This window comes from Pyricularia grisea (assembly GCF_004355905.1).
Source record: "Pyricularia grisea strain NI907 chromosome Unknown Pyricularia_grisea_NI907_Scaffold_7, whole genome shotgun sequence".
In the NCBI taxonomy this organism is placed as follows: Eukaryota; Fungi; Ascomycota; class Sordariomycetes; order Magnaporthales; family Pyriculariaceae; genus Pyricularia; species Pyricularia grisea.
Window position 1 is genome coordinate 1,259,204 of NW_022156720.1, and position 21,762 is coordinate 1,280,965.

The following is a 21,762-nucleotide window of genomic DNA, read 5'->3' on the forward strand; positions in this document are numbered from 1 at the left end:
TACAGTAACAGTAGGTGTCTACCTTGCCTTTGGTGCCCCTACCTCTAAGCTTGATTTAGCCGACTAAAAGATTGACTACATACCTAATCAGTACCTATCCCTCTTATCATCATGCTTATTTTTAAAGCTGAGAACCGACTAGCGAGTCGCTTTGGACTACAAGGTACAGTACAGTACTCACATGTAGACTGTCTCTCGACCCCACGGCTAGACAATCGTTTCCCAATTGGTCCAAAACGGGGACGACAGACAAACCAGTTCAGGGTAGGCACGAATCAATTTTGTCGCAACAGGCGAGACCAAGTTTAAGCTGGCAGCCGACTTGGGGTGACGTGACAAGATCCCCGCTGAAGGGTCCTACACCCTTGTCACATTGTCACAGATTGGGTTGTGGAGGGGTCTGTTACTATCGGTATGTTTGTACAGCAACCACCAAGACACTTGTTTCTGTGCCAGGTTGCTGGGTCGAGATACGGAAAAAAGAGATATTTCGTCGTAAAAAAAAAAAAACCAAAAAAAAAAAAAAAAAAAACACTTTACCTGTGTACCACGTGAAGTAACTTCCATATGATATTGTCAGCCCAAGTTCAGCACCACAATAAATACCATCATCTCAGTACGTACGGGCATTTTGACCAATTTGCACTTTATTCTGATCCCCCTCTTCTCACTGCCAGACGATCTAAACCAAGGACAAACCCCCCACAAACGTTTGCAAATCCGTGTTCGGGGCGTTTATCGCCGACAGTTAGAGTTTGGGCCTTGCAGCCTTTCGCCAGCACCAGAGATTAGCTCCCAGACGAGGGGAACGGAGACCAGATGCAAGGAAGCGACTCCCATCAGGCCGGAGGTGGGGTTAGCGGCGATGCCACTTCGGTGCCGACTTTGAATCCCGTGCTCAGTCGTTATGTCGATACAGTTTTCAAGTCACATGCCGACAAGAACACTGGGAAGTGGTCTAAGGATCAGATCGCCACTTTTCTCCGGGTTGTCCAGGGCGAAGACGGTACTGAGCCTCCGTCAGCCTTGCTGAAGCAGTCCGATCTGGACCTGGAGGGTTTCGTCTCGTACATGCTCTCCCCGGAATCGAGCATCATTGGGCCTGCAAAAGACCAGGATCTGTCATGGCCTCTCGCAAGCTACTTTATAAGCTCAAGCCACAACACCTACTTGACCGGCAATCAGCTCTACAGCCTTTCGAGCACAGAAGCATACACCAACGTTTTACGCCGCGGTTGTCGTTGTATTGAGGTTGACGTCTGGGATGGGGATGCTTCTGACGCTGAGGTCTCAAGCATCAGCAGCGGCGATGATGATCCCGAAAAGTATGCGAAACGAAAAGAGCGCGTTAGTCAGCTCAAGGACAAGATACCCAAGTCGCTCACGTCTCGTTTTAGAGAATCGTCCCTTGCCAAGCGTCTGGGTCAGTTTGTGGAAAGCAAAACCGAGCCCAAACAATCATCGGCTTCAGCATCAAACTCTCAGAGCTCTGGTGGTCCACCGCCCGCACCTCTGACCCGCGGCAGTGATAGCAGTAATAGGGCCAGCAGAAATGATCAGGACTCATCTGCTCTGCAGAAGACGCAGACTCACGAAGCGCAGGTGATCGAGCCAAAGGTCTATCACGGCTATACCCTCACAAACGAAGTATCATTCCGTGACGTTTGCTACGCTATCAGAGACGATGCCTTCACAGCCTCGGACCTACCGCTTATAGTCAGCCTTGAGGTTCATTGTGGGCCGGAACAACAGCTGTGCATGGTCAACATAATGGAAGAGGCATTTCAGGGGTATCTTGTCCCCAAACCAGCCGAAGATGCAGCAGTGCTGCCGCCACCCGAAACTCTCCGAAACAAGATTTTGATCAAGGTAAAATACGCTCCGCCAGTTGATGCTGCTGATGCGGTTGGCTCTTCAACATCTCCGACAGAGGATGTTCAGGCTGGCGCTGCCCTGGCTGCAACAGATTCTGCCAAGCCAGGTTCGTTGTCGTCAACAACAGAAACGCTTTCTCCTTCAACCACGCCTCCAACTGTGGACACACCAAAGAAAAAAAAGAAAAGCAAAATCATTCAAAAGCTCAGTGACATGGGCATTTTTACTCGCGGGATCTCATTCAAGAGCCTCTCTCAGCCCGAGGCCGTAATGCCGACTCACATCTTCTCGGTTTCCGAGAAGGCTGTGTTGGAATTACACGAGAAGTACGGGCAAGAGCTATTTGACCATAATAAGCACTACTTGATGCGAACTTATCCCTCCGGCATGCGCATTGGCTCCTCCAACCTTGATCCTGTCGTATTTTGGAGAAAAGGGACTCAGATTGTCGCATTGAACTGGCAGAACTGGGATGAGGGCATGTGAGTAAAATCCCAACCCCTTCCTCACTCCAACAGCCTCCAGCAGGCACTGTGAATCCCTTTGCGGCCCCTTGAATTTTGTGATAGAGCATAGGCCAAACCCAATCATGGCAGTGTTTCTTTCTCAGTTCTACAAGCAGAGGAAGCAATATCTAGCCGGCAAGTTTTCTAACAGGCAGATATCATAGGATGCTCAACGAAGGAATGTTTGCAGGTACCAAGGGCTACTTGCTCAAGCCAGAAGGTACGTTGACGGCATTTCACCATCACAACCCCAAAGCTTGCTCCAAATCCACCTACACCCCTATCAAGATCTGAAAGTCGGGCCTGACACTGCTGCCTTCTTTTTCATTTTTTTTTTTTCAACAGGTTATCGAGGTAGCAAGTCGGCTGCAACTCCGACCTCAACTCCTGGGCAAACGCAGGCCACCGCAGTTAGACACCGAACCCTCGATCTTGCTATCGAGGTATTTGCCGCACAGGACATCCCCCTACCGACAGGGGACGAGAAAGTGAAGTCCTTTCGTCCATACATCAAGTGTGAACTCCATGTGGAGGAGCCCGGTGAACGGCATGGGGGCGCTAATGCTGTTCCACACAATGGTCGAGAGAAGGAAGGCGAGTTCAAGGCTCGTACTAAGAATATCAAGGGCACGGTTGACCCTGACTATGGTGGCGAAATTCTTAACTTCTCCGCTATTGAAGGTGTAGTCGAGGAACTCGCATTTTTGAGGTTCACTGTTCGTGATGACGAGCTGGGTAGGGACGATCTAGCAGCTTGGGCATGCGTCAGGCTCGACAGGCTCAGGACTGGGTACAGGGTCATCCGCCTGCTTGATGGCAAGGGAATGGAAAGTGATGGGTTGGTTCTGGTCAAGATTTCCAAAAGAATATATGACTGCTAAATTGTCTAGATTTAGTGGTGGTGAACAGTCGCACCAGGGGGGTTTCTTCCACTGTCAATAGTGAATACGTTATATTCGTTGCTTTACTTTTCTGATTGGAGAGGAGCAGTATTAACGTCTATATAGCGCGTCGCGCGTTTTTGACTGTGGGATCTTTGCCACTGATAAGGAGTATCGGATGCGGGTGCCTTTTCGTACAGTTTACCAGTGACTTACCTCGTCAGGCATAACATCCTTCAGATTGGATGGAGTGAGCCTGGGGAAATGTGAAAATATCACAGTAGAACCATGAATCATTCTCATTGACAAAAGCTTATGTGGTCGTACGGGGATTGCTATGATTTGAAGCCGAGAGATGGTTGATTTACATTGTCTTGTAATGAGCAAAGAAAAGCCAGCGCCAGTAGGGGCGTGGGAGCCAATAAACAGCTAATACCGAGAACACCCAGAGCAGTGCCGAATTAGAAATCTATCTCCTTTCATGGTATAAAAGGAATCTTTGTGCCAACAGTCCTCTTGTAATCATTGTACTCCTCTCCGAAGAACCTCACAAGGGTCTCCTCTTCGTGCCGAATCCTTCGTGAGAAGAAACGGTACAAGACAAAGCTGTATGCAATTGTGCTAACGAGATTTCCCAGCACGAGCTGTGAACCCAGAGCCCAGTAGAAGTAACCAAAGTAACTCGGGTGACGGAGTTTGGCATAAATTCCTGTCGTGACAAGATGGTGCTGCGGACCCCTAGCCTGCTGGACGATGTGATTAAAAGACAGGCCGGCCTGAATCATGGCTGCAGAGCGGATGAGCTGACCGACTGCCGTGAGGACGAGGCCCAAAAGCAGCAGCAGCGGGCCTGTGTGCATTGGGGCCCAGGCGCGACTCGGAAATACGATGCAAACCAGCAGACACTCGAGTGCGGCGAATGCGTATGCAATGGTCTGCATGGGCCAGTTGGCTGTCAAGAGGTAGCTGTCGACATTGGCCGCCGGAGTGTTGTAGGCAGCGGTGGTCCAAAACTCGAGGAAGTGGTGTGTTGCCAGGGCGCCGGCAAAGAAGGGGAGGCGCCACATTGGGCTTGAGGTCAGAAGCAGGATAGATGTGGTAGATACAACAGAAACTGCCAGGACGGAGCCCAGGCAGAAAGCGCGCATAGCAATGCCGGCGAGAGACTTGGGCTGGCCTGGCATATAAGGATGTAAGGGCGAGTTTTCGGCCGAAGCGGACTGGGCGACGGGGCTGAGAACAGGGAGAGTCAGGTCAGTCTTGGTCATTGGATCGTGGTTCTTGCGGCCTGTGGTGTGGGCTGGACCAGCGCCGTTGAAGTTGATGGGTGAGGGGGTTGGCGGCGCGAAGAACTGCCTCGAGCGGCGTCGACGTGTGGGTTGTGGAGGTGGTGCCGACGACGAACATGTCGCAGAGCACTCCATGCCGCTGCCATCCGCCCACGATATGTGTTTGCTGCCGTGACCTCGTCCATTTAATGCAGTTGCGTCGACAACGCAGGCTGGAACCATGATGCTCAGCTTTTTAGGTGGCGGCTGGCACGATGACAAGCTGTTAGGGGAGGGAGACAGCAGCATATTGACGTCTATGTTGGCCCTCAACCTATCGCTATCTTCCATCTCCATCAAGACCAGAGATTGCGAAAGTCAAGTCATGGATGAAAACACGCGATACGGCGTTGTTATGCCGTATGAAATAGCACAGCAGCAAACAGAATGCTGTTGTAGCTAGCGAAGACGACACAGGCGAGGGAGATAATGAACAAGGACAGGGAGGAGGGAAAAAGAAAGGGGGGGAAGGGGGAAAGGGGAAGAGAAAAGAAATCTCTTGACGTAACGCAAGGCTTGCTCACCTTTGAGCATGGTCAACTCGCCTCCGTCGCTGACCAAACGATTCATCGTCCATTGTTCCCCTATGAGTGATGAAGTCACGCCGTTGGCGCCTCGGGGCGGTGATTAGACCAGAAAAGCACCTAGGTAGGCACCTAAGGCAAGGTAGCAGCAGCTAGGTTGTGGGAAAACGTGGGCGGGTGTACAGGACCACGACAGCCACTTTTGTCTGACCTGTGGCTTTTGGACAAATTCTGTGGGAGCAAAAAAGGTTCAAACAAAGCTCTCGAGAATAGGCACAGGCTTAGGTTAACTGGGCTGATGGTATTTAGACGAATGAGCAACAGCTTCGGCCTTTATCCCCTTCGACCAATGTCTCACAAGCTTCGAGAGAATCAAATGCAGTCGAACGAGTAGGGCCGTTTTTGTAGATTTTGCTTATTATTGTTCCTGCGCAAGTTTGCATGCCGTGTTATGATGTGGTGAACTCGTTGTGTTGCTACGCCGCATTTGGGCGAACAAGGCTGTCTGGCAAGAGGTACAGTACCGTAGGTCTCTAGAGGTATAGGTACAGCAAGACGCAGGAGATATTTTTTTTTGGACCCGACTGACCCACCAAACCCCGAATGCACCTGGATCAATTTGGCCTAGCGCAGTCCACCTCCGCAAGCGGCGGGCGTCAATTCTTACCCCTCACTTCAGTCAAGGTACTGGGTAGGTACCTAGGTACGTAATGCTTCTGTACTATAGTCGGGTGGGCGAATCTACAATACTAAGCCACTCATCATCAAAAACCTACAGTACGTATACCAACAACAGCAGAAGAACAGACACAAAGAAGGAAGGAAAATCGAGACTCCTTTGGTCGAAGCAAGAACCAAAAAAAAAACCCCCGAGAGGTGCATCACCTCAGCTACCTAAGGTACTTACTTACCTAGGTACCTACCTTTTATAAGTGTATAATCAGGTGAGGACTACCGTCGAATAGAAGTTGGTATCTTCCCAGAGGACGAGTCCCTAGGTATGTACCTGACCATGGTGACGAACCCAACCCCAAAGTCTTCACACTGACTACCTTACTGTAGAAAGAACTAGGGGAAGTATGCTAGACTAAAACTGGGCTTCAGTGACGACGGCTTGCTTACGCATACTATCAAATAGCTACCCACCTTAGCCGAATACCTTGGACCATGGCTGCACGCACCCCCGACGGTCAGCCGATTGACCCGGCCGAAAATCGACGCCGTATGGCTGCCGGCGAGCTTTACTACGCTTTTGTTTCGGATCTCATCTCCGACAGGCAAAAATGCCAGGTAGCTAGGGACAAGTATAACGAGATTGCCAAGCAAAACGTCTCGCGCAGGGAGCTCGTCCAGCTCCTCAACGAGTAAGTATCTGATCCACGTTAGGTCTAGTTCAATATGGCGACGAACAACGCATGATATCCCTTCCTTGGTGCCAACAGGGGTCCTTCCTATTGTGTGTCCTGTTCCGAGTCCATCTCCCACCCAGCTCATTGCAAAGCAAACAGCATCCATGATTTCTGAGAATAGGTTTCTTTACTTGATAGGCTGGCGGGTGATGAGTCCCCACTACCGCCGGTGGCTGCCACGGCTGAAGAAGACGATGCGCTATTCGAAGAATATCCATGGGTTGATACCCCGATAACCAAGATGGACTATGGCTACAATGTGAAGTAATAATATTCACAATTTTCTCCTCCCTTTTCCCACGCAGATCGGCCCGAGACACTCGAAACTGCCTTCGATTGGTTTTGTGTCCGTCTATCCGATTCCCAACCACCCGCTAACAGCGCCTTGGTCAATCGCTTTATTTCGTTCAGGCTGGGGAAAAATGTCTATGTGAACTCCAACAGCACGTGGATCGATACGTGCACCATCACTGTGGGCGCGAGGACTCTTATTGGTCCCAACTGCTCCTTCTACAGCGGCACTCATCCACTGGACCCCAGGGTCCGCAATGGCACCCGCGGTCCTGAACTCGGCAAGCCCATCGTTATAGAAGAGGATTGCTGGCTGGGTGGCAACGTAACCGTCCTCGCAGGGGTTACCATAGGCAAAGGATCTACCGTCGGTGCAGGTAGCGTTGTCACCAAAGACGTGGCCCCGTTCTCGTGCATCGTGGGAAACCCGGCGCGCCGACTGAAGAAGATTGATGTATCGGCGGAGCCGTCTTGGTCCTAGTTCTACTGGGAGCAACAGACAATTATGGTCGGGCGGGGACTGCGAAAGGTACCGATGAGTTTTCCAACCACGTCGCAGTCCCATGTGGATTTGTTCGTGCATTTCGCGCCCGTTTCTCATAAGCCACCCTGAATTGAGAAGGACGAGATGATCAAGACGAGGACGTTGACAAGGCCCCACACAAACGGAACCCATGTCGACATCTGGAAGGGGCCAGACATGTAGACGGCGCTAAGTCTGTACCACGGATAAAATGTTAAAATGCGAGCCCGCTCCCCAAATCAACAAAGCAAGTTGTAATGTTGCTAGCTGCCGGCTGGCTGGCTGCCTGCCTGAGCGTTGACGTCAAGTGTTAGAAGAATGTAGGGGCTGCAGCACGCACATAGCACCGACGAGACCCCCGGCTAAAACGGCCTCACTTCCCGCTACGAGGATGTAGAAGATGGGAACAATCCACACATATTTCCAGTTGGACCAACGCTTTCCCAGGTGCATGGTGATGGCGAGGGCTGCCGCGCCGACGTGTACGATCATGTAGATGCTGAGGGTCCAGAGCAAGGTGAAGACGGTCATGTCGCGGGCCCCATAAAGAAAGCGCCCTTCTTCATACAATGGCCAGTGAAGCGACGGGAAAGGCGGTGCCGTGTAGTTTGCGGGTGGGTTGCTGCCGAAAAAGACATCGGCGCGGGCAAAAAGTCTGTAATGTGCGTTGGAATACGTCAGTCATGATGCGAGCGTGGGTCGTTTTTTTCGATTACTCGACATGGCAAATAGATGCATCACTGAAATGTCGGCTTACTTTGTAAACACCATGATTGCGCGATGCGACGGGGGGCCAATGAGGCCCTGCCGTCGTGGCCAGCTGGGAACTTTGTTGGTTTTGGCTTCGGTCAAGTTTGGGATAGGATGTCTACGGTAAGATGATGCTGGCGGAGTAGGTAAGTAGGATTTGGTCAGGGTCGCCTTTGATCGCTGGGCCAAGCAAACAATTCAGCCCGGGTGTACAACTCCACTCTAGGTCTAGTAGTGGGTCTTCTGTGTCGGTTATATGTGGGGTATTTGATTGTCGCTGAAGTACCTAGGTAGGTATCCATCTCACGCGAACCTCGGTGGATCGCTGCATGTGAATTGAGATTCGGTACTTACCTACCTTAACTACTTTGCTACCTACGTAGGTTGGTAGTTACCTACTCATCTCAAAACGCCGAACAACAACATTACCTACCTAATGTAGTGTGCAAAGTGCCTTGGGGTAAAAAGAAAGTCGCGGCTATCAAAATATCAAAAGTGGTTGCAATGGCGACAGACAGGCTCCTGACGACAGTGCTTGGCCTCTTTCAAAATGTACACGATGCGCCCAAGACGGATCAGATCCTCGGCACAACTGTATCCCTTCTCGCGACACTTACGAACCCGCTTAACATTTCGCTGCTCACCTCACACTTCCTAAGCGCCCACGCTATATGGCATCCGCACGCCAGTCCGAGTCAAACCTGTCTACGGGTCATGTCGGTTTTCAGCACGGCTGCCCTGCGTGTGCGCACTGCCGAAGTAGACGGGAGGCTTAGCCACACAATACACGGAAGCGAGGGCTGGGCACGCGCCGTGGCCCGCGGTGCTGACGATAGGTCGGCGCGCTGGCAGCATCTTCTATGCTTGACAGGCGTCTTGACAGGGTTCGAAGGTAGCCACCGGCAGTCGCTCTCTCCCGCCATGAGACGTACCCTTGAGGATGCCGTTGCCAGGGCGGCAAGCATAGCGTTGGCCGACGCCAAAGAAACAAACAGTCCGGAACCTACAAGGACTGCCGTCGCTGTGGCGCTCACTTATGCATTCCCACTACTCTCAGAACAGGCAAGGGCATCGATAGATGCCGACGCACTGGTGCCTGCTGCCCTGGAGTCCATGTTTGGCATTGAGGGTCTTGATGGGGGTATGTTTATCGGCGCAGACGTAAATAATGACCTACGTGTGGATGGACTTGGACTTTTGGAATGGCCGCAAACCTCGCCGTCCTTTGTCCGCCTACAACACGTCTCGTCGCGGCCCTTGGTCAGATCATTAGGACCTCTGGCCAAGATGGCGGCCTATGCAATCGAGAACGCAAAGTCCTCGCAACTGGTGCTGCACGCACAGGACCGCCTCCTGAGCTTCTCAACGCAACTGATGCAGCACTGGAGGGCAAATCGACTATCACAGCTGGAGCCACTGGACGTGCCGGCACACCTCACCCAGGGAACTGCGCAAATTACCTGGCCGATCATGCTTCAGACGCAAAAGAACATCATGTTTGCCTGCGCTTTTGTTTTGCAGGCAGTCGTGTCGCGAGCCTTGCTAGACTCGCGTATCAGTGGCCATTCAACACTCGCAACGACCACTGCGTCCAAGACGTTGCTCGTCCTACGGAACCTGCACTTCATCTCATCACGGCCAGGCAACAGCGCGTTTCAGGTGTATTCTTTCATATATCTCGGATCCATCGACATACTGACTAAGAATGGGGGTGCATGTGTTGAGCTTCTTCGCCAAATGTTCCCACCAAGCGCCAGCATTGGGCAGGTGCCGCTCAATGCCCTTGATCGAGTGTTGGATCTCTTTTACCTGTCTCTGGCCGAACATCTCCCTCTCAGTCTCACACCGGATGCGTGCGAGACTCTTATTGTCCGGCCAGCAATGGTTTATATTTCTCCTGCTTCAAGCCGAGCGATGCCGACACTTCGCATGGTTGAACTTTTCGAGGCGGCCCACAGCGCCGTCCTATCGGTGCTCTGCTGCCCCCAGAATGCACCTCTTACCGTGAAACTGGTTCCCCCTTATGCAGAGATTTTGTTCGAGTCGTTTCCAAGCCGTATATCAGCTCGGCAGTTTCGCATGGCAACCAAGACCATCATGCAAATTATATCACCACCTTTCCCAATCTCGGCCACACATCCTGAACTTGCAGAGACGCTCCTCGAAATGATGCGCTTCCGTGCGGATACTACGGCCGGCAAAATACCACTGCCTCCAGGACCAGGAGAATCAGCCGCAGCCGTGGCTGCGCAGGAGAGCGGCGAGCCAGCTGCCATGGCGGCTCCCATGTCGGAACAAACCGCGCTTGTGCTCGCCATGATTGATTCGCTCCCGTTCTTGCCCTTGTCTATTGTGGAGGACTGGCTTACTGTTGCTGCGATATCACTCAACAAGGTTGAGGATCCAGACTTGAGGGAGGTGGTGAAGCGGCGCTTTTGGGACGTCCTTGTGAGTGGAGAAATGGACGTGGAGAGGGCCGCCCTTGGTGTCGCCTGGTGGGGGACCAGGGGCGGTAGAGAGATGGTCTTGTTTGGACCGGCTCACGATTCGACTAGGTCTGCTCCGCTTATGATGAGCGGTGCTATTGTTGATGAGGTCGAAAGGGGCTGCAAGCTGTGAACTGTAAGATAACTTGTAATGAGCGCATCTTGGCATCATGCACGGGTATATTGTCCTCCTGGTAGTGACATTTTTGCGTCCACCAAAAGACGAGCTAGCCATTATCAAAGCCTCCCGTCTCAATCATATTTGATTGATGTATATCCGTTCTAGTCTATTCCACGGAAGACTTTGGAAACGTCGTAAATCGATATTATTCTGTGACGTAGGCTCTGAGTAAGAGTCCACAAAAATATTTATCGTAAAGTCAAATTACTGATGCCTTGCATTTATCTATCCTGAAACCAGCACTAGACTAGCACTACGTTGGGTAGTTGGTACAAGCGGGCCGTATGGGCTACTATTGGCGTGATGAAGCTCGCAGCTCAAGAAAAAGGGGTCGCGGGCCAACAGTAGAGCAGCCGTGATCAGCAAGCAGACGCTAGTCTAGTGTTGTTTGAAAAGTCTGAGGCCACGCAACTGAGACCGACAGTTAAATAAACACTGCCTACTTATATAACCAAGAGAACTCGAACTGAGATTGAGGGGGGGAATGTGTGTGGTATGATAAAGCTGTAATTTTTCTTCTTCCATCAACCTTTTTTTCCTCCTGAATTTTAGCTGACTGCTACCTCAATACGATGACTCGATTCAGCAGTTCGAGGTCGATATACTTGGCAAAGATGACAGAAGAGGATCGGAAACCACAAAATGTGAGAAGCCCTGCCATGAGCACATAACACTGCCGCGGATATTTCTTCTTCCCCTCCGAACCAATCTGTTTGCTTGACATACTCTAGAGTTGAACTGAAGTAGAGAAACAGCATATGACCACCGAGATTTCCCCAGCCAGGCCAGACACAATTGGCGAGCCTCATTCACATTTCCCATCACCGCCCCGGACGGAAAGTTGCGCCAAAAGTTCCGACTGCGACTCTCGTCAGAGAGACAGCCTCAGTCCCGATCCCGTTAGCAGCCGCAAATCCAACAGTGACGAAGATATACGAGGCTGCGAGGAGATTGTGATTTCAAAGCCCGTGATACACATCACTACCGTACCATCAATCCCAGCACATACTTCCTCGTCCATAGCATCCATGTCGAGCACAACCGGAGCTTCATACGATGGCTCATCGGGTCGATCGTTTCCCTTGGTGACGGAAAAATGGATCAGGGACCACCCAGAGGAGGTACGACTGGCCAGAGAAGCTGAGGGACATGAGAGTGACGACGACGACAGCGAAAGTGTCGTGGAGGATTATCACGCCAACCGGGACGGATTGAGTGGTACGTCCTATCCACAAGTCTCCGAAGAAGGCGATACGACAACGAACTCTCGGAACGGCGATAGCAAGCTGGGGAAGCTCTTGGAAAAAACTGGCGAGAAGTTGGGGAGCGATAGATTAGCAGAAAAGGGCAGGAAAAAGCGCGCGGCCCATCCCATGCCACCTTCATAGACATCTAAACACCGGGGGCATTGCTTGCATCGAATTTGGACATAAAAGGAGAGCGGGAGAAGAAAAAGAGGAAAAAAAGAAAAAAAAAAAAAAAAAAAAAAAAAAAAAAAAAAAAAAAAAAGAAAAGAATATTCATGGCGCTGTATTTTTTTTACGTTTGCCTGTCCTATTTTGTTTATACCCCAAGATTTTAATGACGGTCCAGAAACCACATCGGATAAAAAAACGCTGGGCTTTCGAAGGCCAATGGCGATAGAGATAAGGCCTAGACATTGAACCAGGAAAACCTTCAAGATATTATCCATATAAGACGACTGACAAGAAAACAACATGACAGGCGTACGGTCTTGTTCCAGTAGTTTTCTATGCCACAACTGCCTGGCTAGTTTGTGAGCGCTGCCTTGCTAGTAGTGTAGCCCATCTTACTGACGCTGCCATACTTGGCCTGCCACGCGTAAAAGTACATAAGAGCCGCAAGCGGCTGACCGAAAATTGTGAAAGACACCCAGAAGATGCTGTTCCCAATCAGCTTGCCGGTAGGTGACTTTCGCTTCTCAAGCGGAGCCGTTAACATTATGAGTGGCACCTGCAGAAACATTCCCATGAAAGCGACACCTGTTTCCCATTGGTCAGCGGTTGTACCGTGGGCCTACTTGATAGGCCGTATACACATACTCATACAAGAGAAACTTACCAATGATATTGTGGGTAGGCACGCCGACAAGAATCTCATGCAAAACTGCCGAGATCAAGAATACAGAGGCACTCGCTGTCCGGGGAGCCCACCCGCGGCCAAGCATGGGCGAGTAGACATGTCGTTTGAAGTATTGGTAGACGGGTTTGTTCCATGTGCGCCAGTAGACGCCCAATGACTCTGAGTTCCACCAAGCATCATAGAAGGATCTGTCACCAAACCTGGTGATCTCGGCCAGCGCGTTGAGGAAGGACTGGAAGAGAGCGAAGAAGCCGGCTAGCCAAATGGCCAGCGAGATTGTGGACAGCTTAAGAAGACGCTCTAGTATGGCCGGCATGTCAAGCGAGGCAATCTTGTCCAGGGAGTTGACCAACACGGGAGTGGCGTACTGTGCACTCAAGAACCAGATGCAAACGCTGAGACAAAAGACCTCGGCGACGCGCTTGAAGAAGAAAACCCAGCGGATGCGACCGCTGCGTGGGTAGACTGGCTGGTAGATGAGCGTGGGAGCCCACCAAAAGTAGCAGAGGTTCTTCATTGTAATGTTGTTGGGGTAGGGACACTGCTTGTATAGCTCGGGCAGGGCATCAAGCTCGCCCTTGACGGGATGCAGGTAGGCATGCCGCAGGTCGCGATTGGTGAACGCATATGATGCCGTCTTGAGCCAGACGATTACAGCATGCATCTCGGTCAGAGTGCCGATAAGGGGATGGTGGATGTGGAAGTACACGGTGTAGGTGGTGATGAGGAGGGCAGAATTCACGTTGATGCCATGGACCAAGGCAATCAGCTTCCAAGTGGAGACGAAGCGGCGGGACTCATCCTCAGTAGGGCTCGTGCTCCCGTCGCGTGAGGCACTGGTGCGGCCACGGTTGAAGTATCCCCGCGAGTTCCTGGCCTGTTGGGCGGCCAGAAGCTCTATCAGATAGGCGACGAACAGGTGACATGGAATGGCCAGGTAGAGCAAAAGACCCAAGAGGATGTCTTGCTTCCTGTAGTCGTGACAGTGGATGCAGATCAAAACACCATATTTCTGTATGTTTTCAATCATCAACCGCAGGTTTCCCACCACTGTACAGATGCGGATAGACAAGAAGGCAAAAGTCAGCTCAAATCAAGGACGGAGTTTTTTCAGGAATTCAAAAACCTTAGAAAGTGCAATTCCTCATACCTAGGACAATAACCATGAGATTACGGAAGCCAACGAAGCTAGGCGATGCTTCCGAGTCGTGACTTAAAGTTGATGGGCGTGCTTGGGAGTGCAAGGCGGCGACATGGCGATATTTTCTAGTAAACGCCTTGCGCAGAGCCTTGGTCTGCTCGTCTTCATCAGGGTTGCCGTTGCCGGTGCCGTTGGTGTTTTCTGTCGTGCCGTTTGACGACGGGGCCGCCGCTGCCCCATCGGCCTTGGTGGTTACATCATCCTCGGGGCTCTGGTTGGCGGATGTTTGTCGCCTCTGCTGCGCACCTTCTTGTGCCGACAAATCCAGGCCTGTGGCTGTCACCGCTGCCATGATTCAGGAATTTCAGAATGTTAGGCTCATAGAGGGCTTGAACTCCTTAAAAATGCAGACAGACCGTGACGCAGAGGAGCCTTTAATTTTTCTCTGGATCAAGATGAGAAAACGACAACATGCCCCGAGGTGGGACGACGATAAAGGGGAGGGTGTCCAAGGATGATGGGTGGCACCAAAGGTGGTGTTGCATAAGAAAAAAGAATCCGATAAACAACAGATAAAAATAAAAAATATAAAAAATATAATAAAAATAAATTAAAAAAAAAAAGCCCAGCGACACCGGTGCTATTAGGTCTAGTTTAGTTGTTCGCATCCAAGCAAAAATAGCATTCGATGCGTCCAGGGGCAATCCTACCCACTTTGGACTTTGGCCAACTGGCATGGATCAATGGATGGATGCATTGATGGGGTGAGTGCAATTGGGAATGACAGCTCAAGACCTGGCTTGACTGTAACGGAACAGAACCCCACCCTAGATGCACTCACTTGTATTCGTACCGAATTCGTACCTACCCTAAAGAAAGAGCCTCGGCATTCTTTGAAAGATGGATTTGGAGTACAACTTGATTACTAGGTACCTTAGGTACCTACCCATCATGATTGGAAGTGCGTCAAGAGCGATGGACGAATTGATTTGGTCGATAGGGCCACAGAGTATTATTGTATTGTCCTTTTCACTTGGGTACCTGCCCAGCAAGTAAGTACCTGGCTTGGTTACATACCTAGGCAAGGTACGGTAGGCATCTACAGTACAGTACAGTAATCCACCTTTAGGCATTGCTATCCGTACTCAGTTTTATCTACGGGCTTGGCACGTGTTAGTTGACTTCAAGCCGCCCACCTGCGAGTGCGGTCCAAGTGCTTGCAAGCCACAATTTACACCGGGCCTTTTGCTCTGATTGTTTATTCTTGGGTCTTGGGTTTATACTTGTGGTTTTGCCAACCCCTTTGCTTTGTCGTTCTTTCTTCATCATGTAAAATGTCGGTCAACTGCCAACTCACCAAGTTCCTGAGCATAGGTAGGTAGGTACCTGTTCAGATAACTGTTGTGTGTTTACGGATGGATACCTTTGCAATTCTCATGTGCTAGGGCTGGGGCTCTTGGCCAAGACTTAGGAATCTTCACATTTTCCGAGCCTCCCTGACGCTCTGAATTGCCACTCATGGCTCCATAATGGATAAGGGAAGCGCTAGGAATTACTTTGGACCGTACTTGCTTGGCGCCAGCACTCGGTAATTAGCGGCCAGAAGAAAGCAACATGCGCAATGCAATGTGACGAGGCATTGACCCCACGCGCCAGGCAATGGGTTTAACTACCTTGAGATTAGAAAATAAACAAAAATCACTTTGAAATACTTACAGCTTGCCACAGACAAAAGATATATCTCCACATACTACAGTCAACTGTCCAATTGTTACATTGATGCACCTATGAAATATGAAACAAATTTAACCAGTTAGACAAAGTAAACTATACATACTTCGTATTTCCTTGGTGAGGGAGGGCTGAGATGGATCACGTGACATTGCACTCGGAGGTACCGAACAAATCCCTGCGGAGTCGTCCTTTGAAAGGTTGAATAATTTGAATGGACGCGCCTTTGACCTACCCAGAGGCAGCCTAGACGTGTCAGCAATCAGCCAACCACAACGCTCAGGCATCCGCATCGTAAAGTCGGATATTTATGGCGGTGATTGACGCATATATCCAGAGCTGGGAAACGGTTTCAAAATCAAACCAATCAACAGTGAAGGTGACATGAACCAAAGATACGTTAGGCTTCTCCGCACGGCAACCTTGATTACGATTTTCAGCACCCAGTCAAGTTGGAATCTTGTCAACTCGTACGGCTCGGCATTGTTTTTCTCCAACGCGCCGCTGTCCTTGTTTCCGAGGGAACGAGGCAACAAGTAGAGGGAAGAGTACTCTCATCGGTGGTGTGTGAACCCCCAAACAAATCGGGCAGTGGGTGGGAAAATCGGGCCAATTCCATGGCTTACGAGCCGAGAGGCGGTGGAGGCGGCGGCGGAGTTGACCGTGACTATGGCGCCGGCGCCGGCGCCGGTGGAGCCGATGGGATGCACATGCGTGCCAGAGGACGAAGTGAGTTGTCATATCTCACTTACTTACTTGTTGCCACATTTCTGCAACATGGTGACATTGAGAGAATGCCGCAGCCATGGTACACTGTCCCGACATATCATATCGTTACTGGTTGTGTCATTCAGCTTCCGTCCATCCGCTGTAGCATGATTACGTCTGGAAAGCTTGGTGATTCCTAATCAGCTGTACTACTGGACTGGACTACTGCATTCTCTTTCAACTATCATCATGTCTATCCTTTGCTGTTTCATGATATATGTTTGCAGCTTGGCAATTAGACCCGCCTGATATTACAAGAAAAAGTATTTGGATGCTAATTACTATGCAGGACCCGTAACCGACTATTCTTCTACCCTGGTACACTGGATGCGCCATCGCGAGCCGAGATATAGAGGCTCGTATCATGGTGAGGTCGAGAGACCAAGCCCCAGCTATATTGTCGATGTACGTCGCACTCTACTACTCGGCACAATTAGAGAGGGCGAGCAAAGATCATAGTGCTTTACTAAATAACTAGCCGACTTTAGATGCTCCCACCGCATGCCAGGCCAAACAACGCCGCCGACACAATACCTGTGCGACATCTACACTCGTCGCTCAACAAGGTCAAACATCCCATCAACGTTGTCAAATGGACGCCCGAGGGGCGCCGGCTCTTGACGGCCTCCAGTGGCGGTGAGTTTACGCTTTGGAACGGCACAGGCTTCAACTTTGAAACAATCATGCAGGCACACGAGTCCGCCATCAGGGCTCTGGCCTACTCCCACAGAGACGAATGGCTTCTGTCGGGAGATCACGACGGCATCATACATTACTGGCAGCCCAACTTCAACAACGTCGAGACCATCCGAGACTCCAAGGATACGGTGCGCGACATTGCCTTCTCCCCCAACGACTCAAAGTTCGTCGTGGCAACCGATGATGCCGCCCTCAAGGTTTATGACTTTGCCGGTGCTACCCGCGAGGCGACCCTGAGCGGTCACCACTGGGAAACCAAAGCTTGCGACTGGCATCCCACCAAGGGTTTGATAGTCTCGGGTTCAAAGGACCATCTTGTGAAGTTGTGGGACCCCCGAACAGGGCGCTGTCTCACAACCCTGCGTGGCCACAAAAACACCATCACCAAGACCGTTTTTGAAAAGGTCCGCGGCATGTGTCTCGCAACCTCGGCACGGGACCAAACAGCTCGTGTGTTTGACCTTCGCATGATGCGCGACATCTGTCTTCTCCGTGGGCACGAGAAGGATATCACCACGCTGACCTGGCATCCCGTTCACCCCAACATGCTGAGCACTGGCGGTTCTGAGGGATCAATGTGCCATTATATACTTGACGAGCCCAACACACCCGATGGAAGACAGCAAACCATTGCCCCTTACGACAGCCCTGATCCTGCAGAGGCCCCTGCACAAGTCATATTTCCTGCACATAAGCTGCCATTCGCCCACGATTTTGGTATCTGGTCGCTTGACTGGCACCCCCTGGGGCACATCCTGGCATCAGGTTCCAACGACCGTATAACGCGCTTCTGGACCCGCGCCAGGCCCGGCGACGACGATGAGGTGCTCAACGATCGCTATCACATAGGAGAGGCCGCCGCTGAGGCCCGTGGTACCTATGACAGGAGAGGCCATCGCCGTCAGCGACAGGAGGAAGAAGAGCAGGAGATGCAAGACGAGCTGAACGGACTCGTCGATCAGAAGGCCCCCGTGGGCGGCAACGGTGTGCCCACACTTCCAGGACTGGCCGCCACTGCGGGAGGTCTGCCTATTCTCCCCGGTCTTAGCCTCAACGCAAATGGTGCTACTGCGCCAGGTGGCAAAGTCTCAGTGCCAGGCTTAACCGGGGTGCAAGCGTCTTCTGGCGCCGTACCACCACCTCCGCCGCTACCGTTCCCCTTACCTTTGGGACCAGACGGGCAGCCTCTCCCGCTACCCGATCCGAACAATCCAATGGACTTTGCCAAGATTGCCGAAATGATGCAGAAGGCTGGCTTACCTGTCCCCCAGCCAGGCATGATTCCTCCGGGAATGCTACCTCCACCCCCGCCGAATGGCACTGGCCTGCCTTTCCCGCCCCCGCCTGGGTTTCCAGGGATGGCGCCACCTCCGGTTCCCGGTATGGCATTCCCCCCGGGCATCGGGGCTTCCGCTCCACCTCCCGGCCTGGGAGTGGGCGATGCTTCTGACTTGAGCAGGAGGGGGCGCGCGCCGCTGCCCTCGCAAGAGGACAGTCTGCGTGCTGAACAGTCAAAGGGACATTACACAAGAGCGCGGTAGAGTCTTTGCAATTTGCTGGTCCTGTCTTGTGTCCGTTTAGCATGTACTCCTATTGTAATTTCTTTTTCTTCGAACCCAAGCCGCCGGCACCTGCCTCTTTTACTGCGCGCAAGAGAAAAACAACAAGATTTAAAACAAAAAGAGGGTAGTTTCCGATTTTGCAGGCTTCGGCACAATTCTACTCAGATGAGTAGTGGCTCTTGGCGCGAAAAAAAAGGGGGTTTGATCGCCAAGGATTTCTCGGGTCGATGATAAAAAGGGATAAAGGAAAAGTAAGAAGGCATACGGAGCACAGGAAGACACATCAGGCAATGCGCATGCATCATCTCCATTCGCCTGCGTTCCTGAATCTCGTCATAATATACGGAGCTGAAGCTCTGTCCAAAAGGGGACCCTATAGCTGCTGGGAAGCAGGCCGGCAAGCAAATAATAAAGTGTATCTATAAAGACTAAAACCAGCTCGGCATGTACCCTCCCAAACCAATATGTATGCAATATGTAGTACACACCTTTCCAGGCCATGAATGTTATACAGACTCAAAAGTGACAATACCGATATGCCCCGGAGACTGAATTGTCTATACAAAACAGAAGAATTACAGTACAGATACAGATTCACAAAGTGTCAAGGCGAAGGAAGATGAGGACCAAGCTCATCACAAAGTCTTCTGCGGAGGAGCGCCTTTGGTGAAGGCCTTTTGCCTATCGGCATAATCCTTGATGATAAGAGCGCAGTTCGCATCGGCACATAGCCTCCTACGCCTTGCTACGGGCAGCTTTTCTGCAAACTCGAGCCCCGAGGCACGTTCCACAGCTTCGAGGGGCACCTCAAAGTCGGTCAGCGGCTTTTCGTTTGGAATCTTGGCATTAGGAAGCACAAATGCGCCCAAGGCGACATTGCCACCTTCACGACCGTCCTCGGCGAATATGACCTTGTAGAAATGCGTCGGGACGGCGACGTTTGGTGGGTTGCCGATGACCTCGTACTTGACATACCACTTGCCATCGGCCGGGTCACGCTTGGGCAAGTACAGAGGACCTGTGACGATGCGCACACTTGGGTATCTGGTCGTCAGACGGCGGCAGAAATCTTCAAAATGGGCCCAGTAGTCCCGGTTGAACCCCTCGCCGACCTGAGGGCACATGTTGCTGAGAAAGAATGTTTCGTCCATGGCGGTCTGTGACCACTTGCAGTCGGCCGCGGGCACCTGGTGACCTCTATCGAAGCCGGAGCGGAAGTAGTCCTTCAGTTTGGCGCGGAACTTATCAGGGATGCTGGGATCTTCGAGGAAGGCCGAGTTCTTGCGATCGCCGTCGCGTTTGGCAAGCGACTCTGGGGTTATGTGCTCGGCAACCCAGTGGGGATTGCGTAGCCGGCGGTCATAGGTGGAGATAAACGCCTGGCGTGCTGCCAGATCGGCGACTGGGCCTGGGAAGCCGTACTTGAAGAGACCTGCAGGGTCGACGGGCGTGGAAGGCAGGGGAGGGCCACCCGCAGTACCCGGTGCTGGTAGTTTCTGGGATTCTCCGGGTTTTGAAGTGATATCGGCTACAACCGGTGTGGCTGCTTTATCGCCAGAGATGAAGTTAAATGTGGCAGCTGCACCGGTGAAAACGCCGATGGCGGCGATGGTTGCCTTTCCAAATGTGGTCGACATTATGTTGCTGTACAGGCTCCTACGATGCCGCGTCGAGGTTGTAGCTGAGAGCACACCACGCGCTCCTGTGGTCGTGATCAAGCCGGCTGCTTGCAGTTGCTGGCGCAAAATCGGTGTGCGTACCGTACTTGATATAACAATGGGTTCTGAATATAGAAATATTCCCGTTTTGTTGTTCAACAAGGTGTTCCAAGTCCGAGCCGTAGATCTATCCCGTCCCAATCAATGCCTTGATGTTTTGGAATTTGATTTTTATCTTGCCATCAAGAATCCCGTCCCTCAGATAGGTACGATATGCAACGAGGGTACGCGTACCTAAGTTAGATTGACCTTTCCAATTCCTAATGGCACTTGACGTTACGATTTTTTTTTTTTTTTTTTCTCCCGTCATTTTCTCACTCTTGGCCATCTGGCCCGCGCCACGCGTGGCATGGCAGGTGGGGACGAACTAAGTACTGGCTAACTGGCTAGCCAATGAATGGACGGGCTTTCTAAGAGATTCGTTTCGTGGCAGGCCAAGGCTCTCAAAATACGGATGCCTACCTCCACAATGTACTGTACTGTACTGTACCGTACTGTACTGTATCCTCATTACTGGTAGTTCATTAGCAGGTTAACTTCACCAGCTGTCATTCCACTCATTTTACCTAAAAAGCTTTCTATATTATATCCCAAGTACCCCGGTGCCTCTGTGACATACAGGTCCTTAGTTTGGTAGCTTGTTGTCAGTCCGTCGACCCGGTCGGTCTTCACTTTCTTTCCCAAACCAAATTTTCTTCAATCAGCGGCCCCACCTCGCGGGGACATAGAGACAGGGCTGGTCAGAGACGGAGGTGAGTTGCGCACCTTGATGGCTACGAAGCAAGCCGTCTCATCATAATTGGTCATGCAGCCAACAGCGGGCTCCCGGTCTCGGATACCCTGATGGGCTTCGGTTGAACCAACAAGGTATTTCGAGCTAGCGCTTCTAAGTACCGATTTCTACTCCGTACATACGGTAGACCTAGTTCTGTGCAGTACCGGTAGATGGCTTGCGATGTAAATTTGTTATCATTTGCCGATCTACTGCAGGGGTCGGTCATCAGCTTTCTACAGAGTGTAGACCAACTAAGTGTACCATATTACAGTACAGCACTTGTTATTCTCGATGGAATGGTCATCATCGAGGGAGGAGGGTTTAGGTAGGGTTAGTTTAGGTAATAGTGATACCTAACTAGCCGCTGATGAGGGCAGCCTGATTACTACCTCTTTTGCTATTTTGGCATGTCTTGCTCGAGAAAGTAGGGGACTGCAAGGCCTTGTGATTCCGCCGAGAATTGATGATTATTTGGTCATCCGGGGCGATGAGAAAAAAAGAAAGAAAAAAA

The 21,762-nt window shown here is 51.4% G+C and overlaps 9 protein-coding genes across 9 annotated transcripts; 5 read left to right on the plus strand and 4 right to left on the minus strand.

Moving 5' to 3' along the window:
• The first annotated feature begins 518 nt into the window (after nt 1–518).
• On the plus strand, nt 519–5,569 carry PgNI_09381 (uncharacterized protein). The gene is made up of 3 exons (XM_031129365.1): nt 519–2,357; nt 2,546–2,601; nt 2,727–5,569. The coding sequence occupies exons 1-3, from the start codon at nt 820–822 to the stop codon at nt 3,260–3,262; spliced, it is 2,130 nt and encodes a 709-aa protein (XP_030978066.1). The 5' UTR covers nt 519–819; the 3' UTR covers nt 3,263–5,569.
• PgNI_09382 (uncharacterized protein) lies at nt 3,742–4,887 on the minus strand (the record flags this gene model as incomplete). The annotated part of the gene is made up of 1 exon (XM_031129366.1): nt 3,742–4,887. One exon carries the CDS (start codon nt 4,885–4,887, stop codon nt 3,742–3,744), a length of 1,146 nt encoding a protein of 381 aa, XP_030978065.1.
• Nucleotides 5,570–5,893: 324 nt separating the features above from the next.
• Nucleotides 5,894–8,221, plus strand: PgNI_09383 (uncharacterized protein). Its single transcript, XM_031129367.1, has 5 exons — nt 5,894–6,112; nt 6,253–6,478; nt 6,662–6,787; nt 6,935–7,994; nt 8,097–8,221. Exons 2-4 carry the CDS (start codon nt 6,282–6,284, stop codon nt 7,293–7,295), a joined length of 684 nt encoding a protein of 227 aa, XP_030978064.1. The 5' UTR covers nt 5,894–6,112; nt 6,253–6,281; the 3' UTR covers nt 7,296–7,994; nt 8,097–8,221.
• PgNI_09384 (uncharacterized protein) lies at nt 7,412–8,108 on the minus strand (the record flags this gene model as incomplete). Its single annotated transcript, XM_031129368.1, has 3 exons — nt 7,412–7,532; nt 7,678–7,992; nt 8,095–8,108. 3 exons carry the CDS (start codon nt 8,106–8,108, stop codon nt 7,412–7,414), a joined length of 450 nt encoding a protein of 149 aa, XP_030978069.1.
• Nucleotides 8,222–8,591: 370 nt separating the features above from the next.
• On the plus strand, nt 8,592–10,706 carry PgNI_09385 (uncharacterized protein; the record flags this gene model as incomplete). The annotated part of the gene is made up of 1 exon (XM_031129369.1): nt 8,592–10,706. One exon carries the CDS (start codon nt 8,592–8,594, stop codon nt 10,704–10,706), a length of 2,115 nt encoding a protein of 704 aa, XP_030978068.1.
• A 662-nt stretch (nt 10,707–11,368) lies between these two features.
• Nucleotides 11,369–12,142, plus strand: PgNI_09386 (uncharacterized protein; the record flags this gene model as incomplete). Its single annotated transcript, XM_031129370.1, has 2 exons — nt 11,369–11,398; nt 11,510–12,142. 2 exons carry the CDS (start codon nt 11,369–11,371, stop codon nt 12,140–12,142), a joined length of 663 nt encoding a protein of 220 aa, XP_030978107.1.
• A 138-nt stretch (nt 12,143–12,280) lies between these two features.
• Nucleotides 12,281–14,526, minus strand: PgNI_09387 (uncharacterized protein). The gene is made up of 3 exons (XM_031129371.1): nt 14,008–14,526; nt 12,837–13,907; nt 12,281–12,757 (listed from the first exon to the last, which is right to left on the minus strand). Exons 1-3 carry the CDS (start codon nt 14,348–14,350, stop codon nt 12,525–12,527), a joined length of 1,647 nt encoding a protein of 548 aa, XP_030977952.1. The 5' UTR covers nt 14,351–14,526; the 3' UTR covers nt 12,281–12,524.
• Nucleotides 14,527–15,999: 1,473 nt separating this feature from the next.
• PgNI_09388 (uncharacterized protein) lies at nt 16,000–18,737 on the plus strand (the record flags this gene model as incomplete). The annotated part of the gene is made up of 3 exons (XM_031129372.1): nt 16,000–16,458; nt 16,787–16,902; nt 16,986–18,737. Exons 1-3 carry the CDS (start codon nt 16,347–16,349, stop codon nt 18,735–18,737), a joined length of 1,980 nt encoding a protein of 659 aa, XP_030978192.1. The 5' UTR covers nt 16,000–16,346.
• A 656-nt stretch (nt 18,738–19,393) lies between these two features.
• PgNI_09389 (uncharacterized protein) lies at nt 19,394–20,395 on the minus strand (the record flags this gene model as incomplete). Its single annotated transcript, XM_031129373.1, has 1 exon — nt 19,394–20,395. The coding sequence occupies one exon, from the start codon at nt 20,393–20,395 to the stop codon at nt 19,394–19,396; it is 1,002 nt and encodes a 333-aa protein (XP_030978191.1).
• Nucleotides 20,396–21,762: the final 1,367 nt, after the last annotated feature.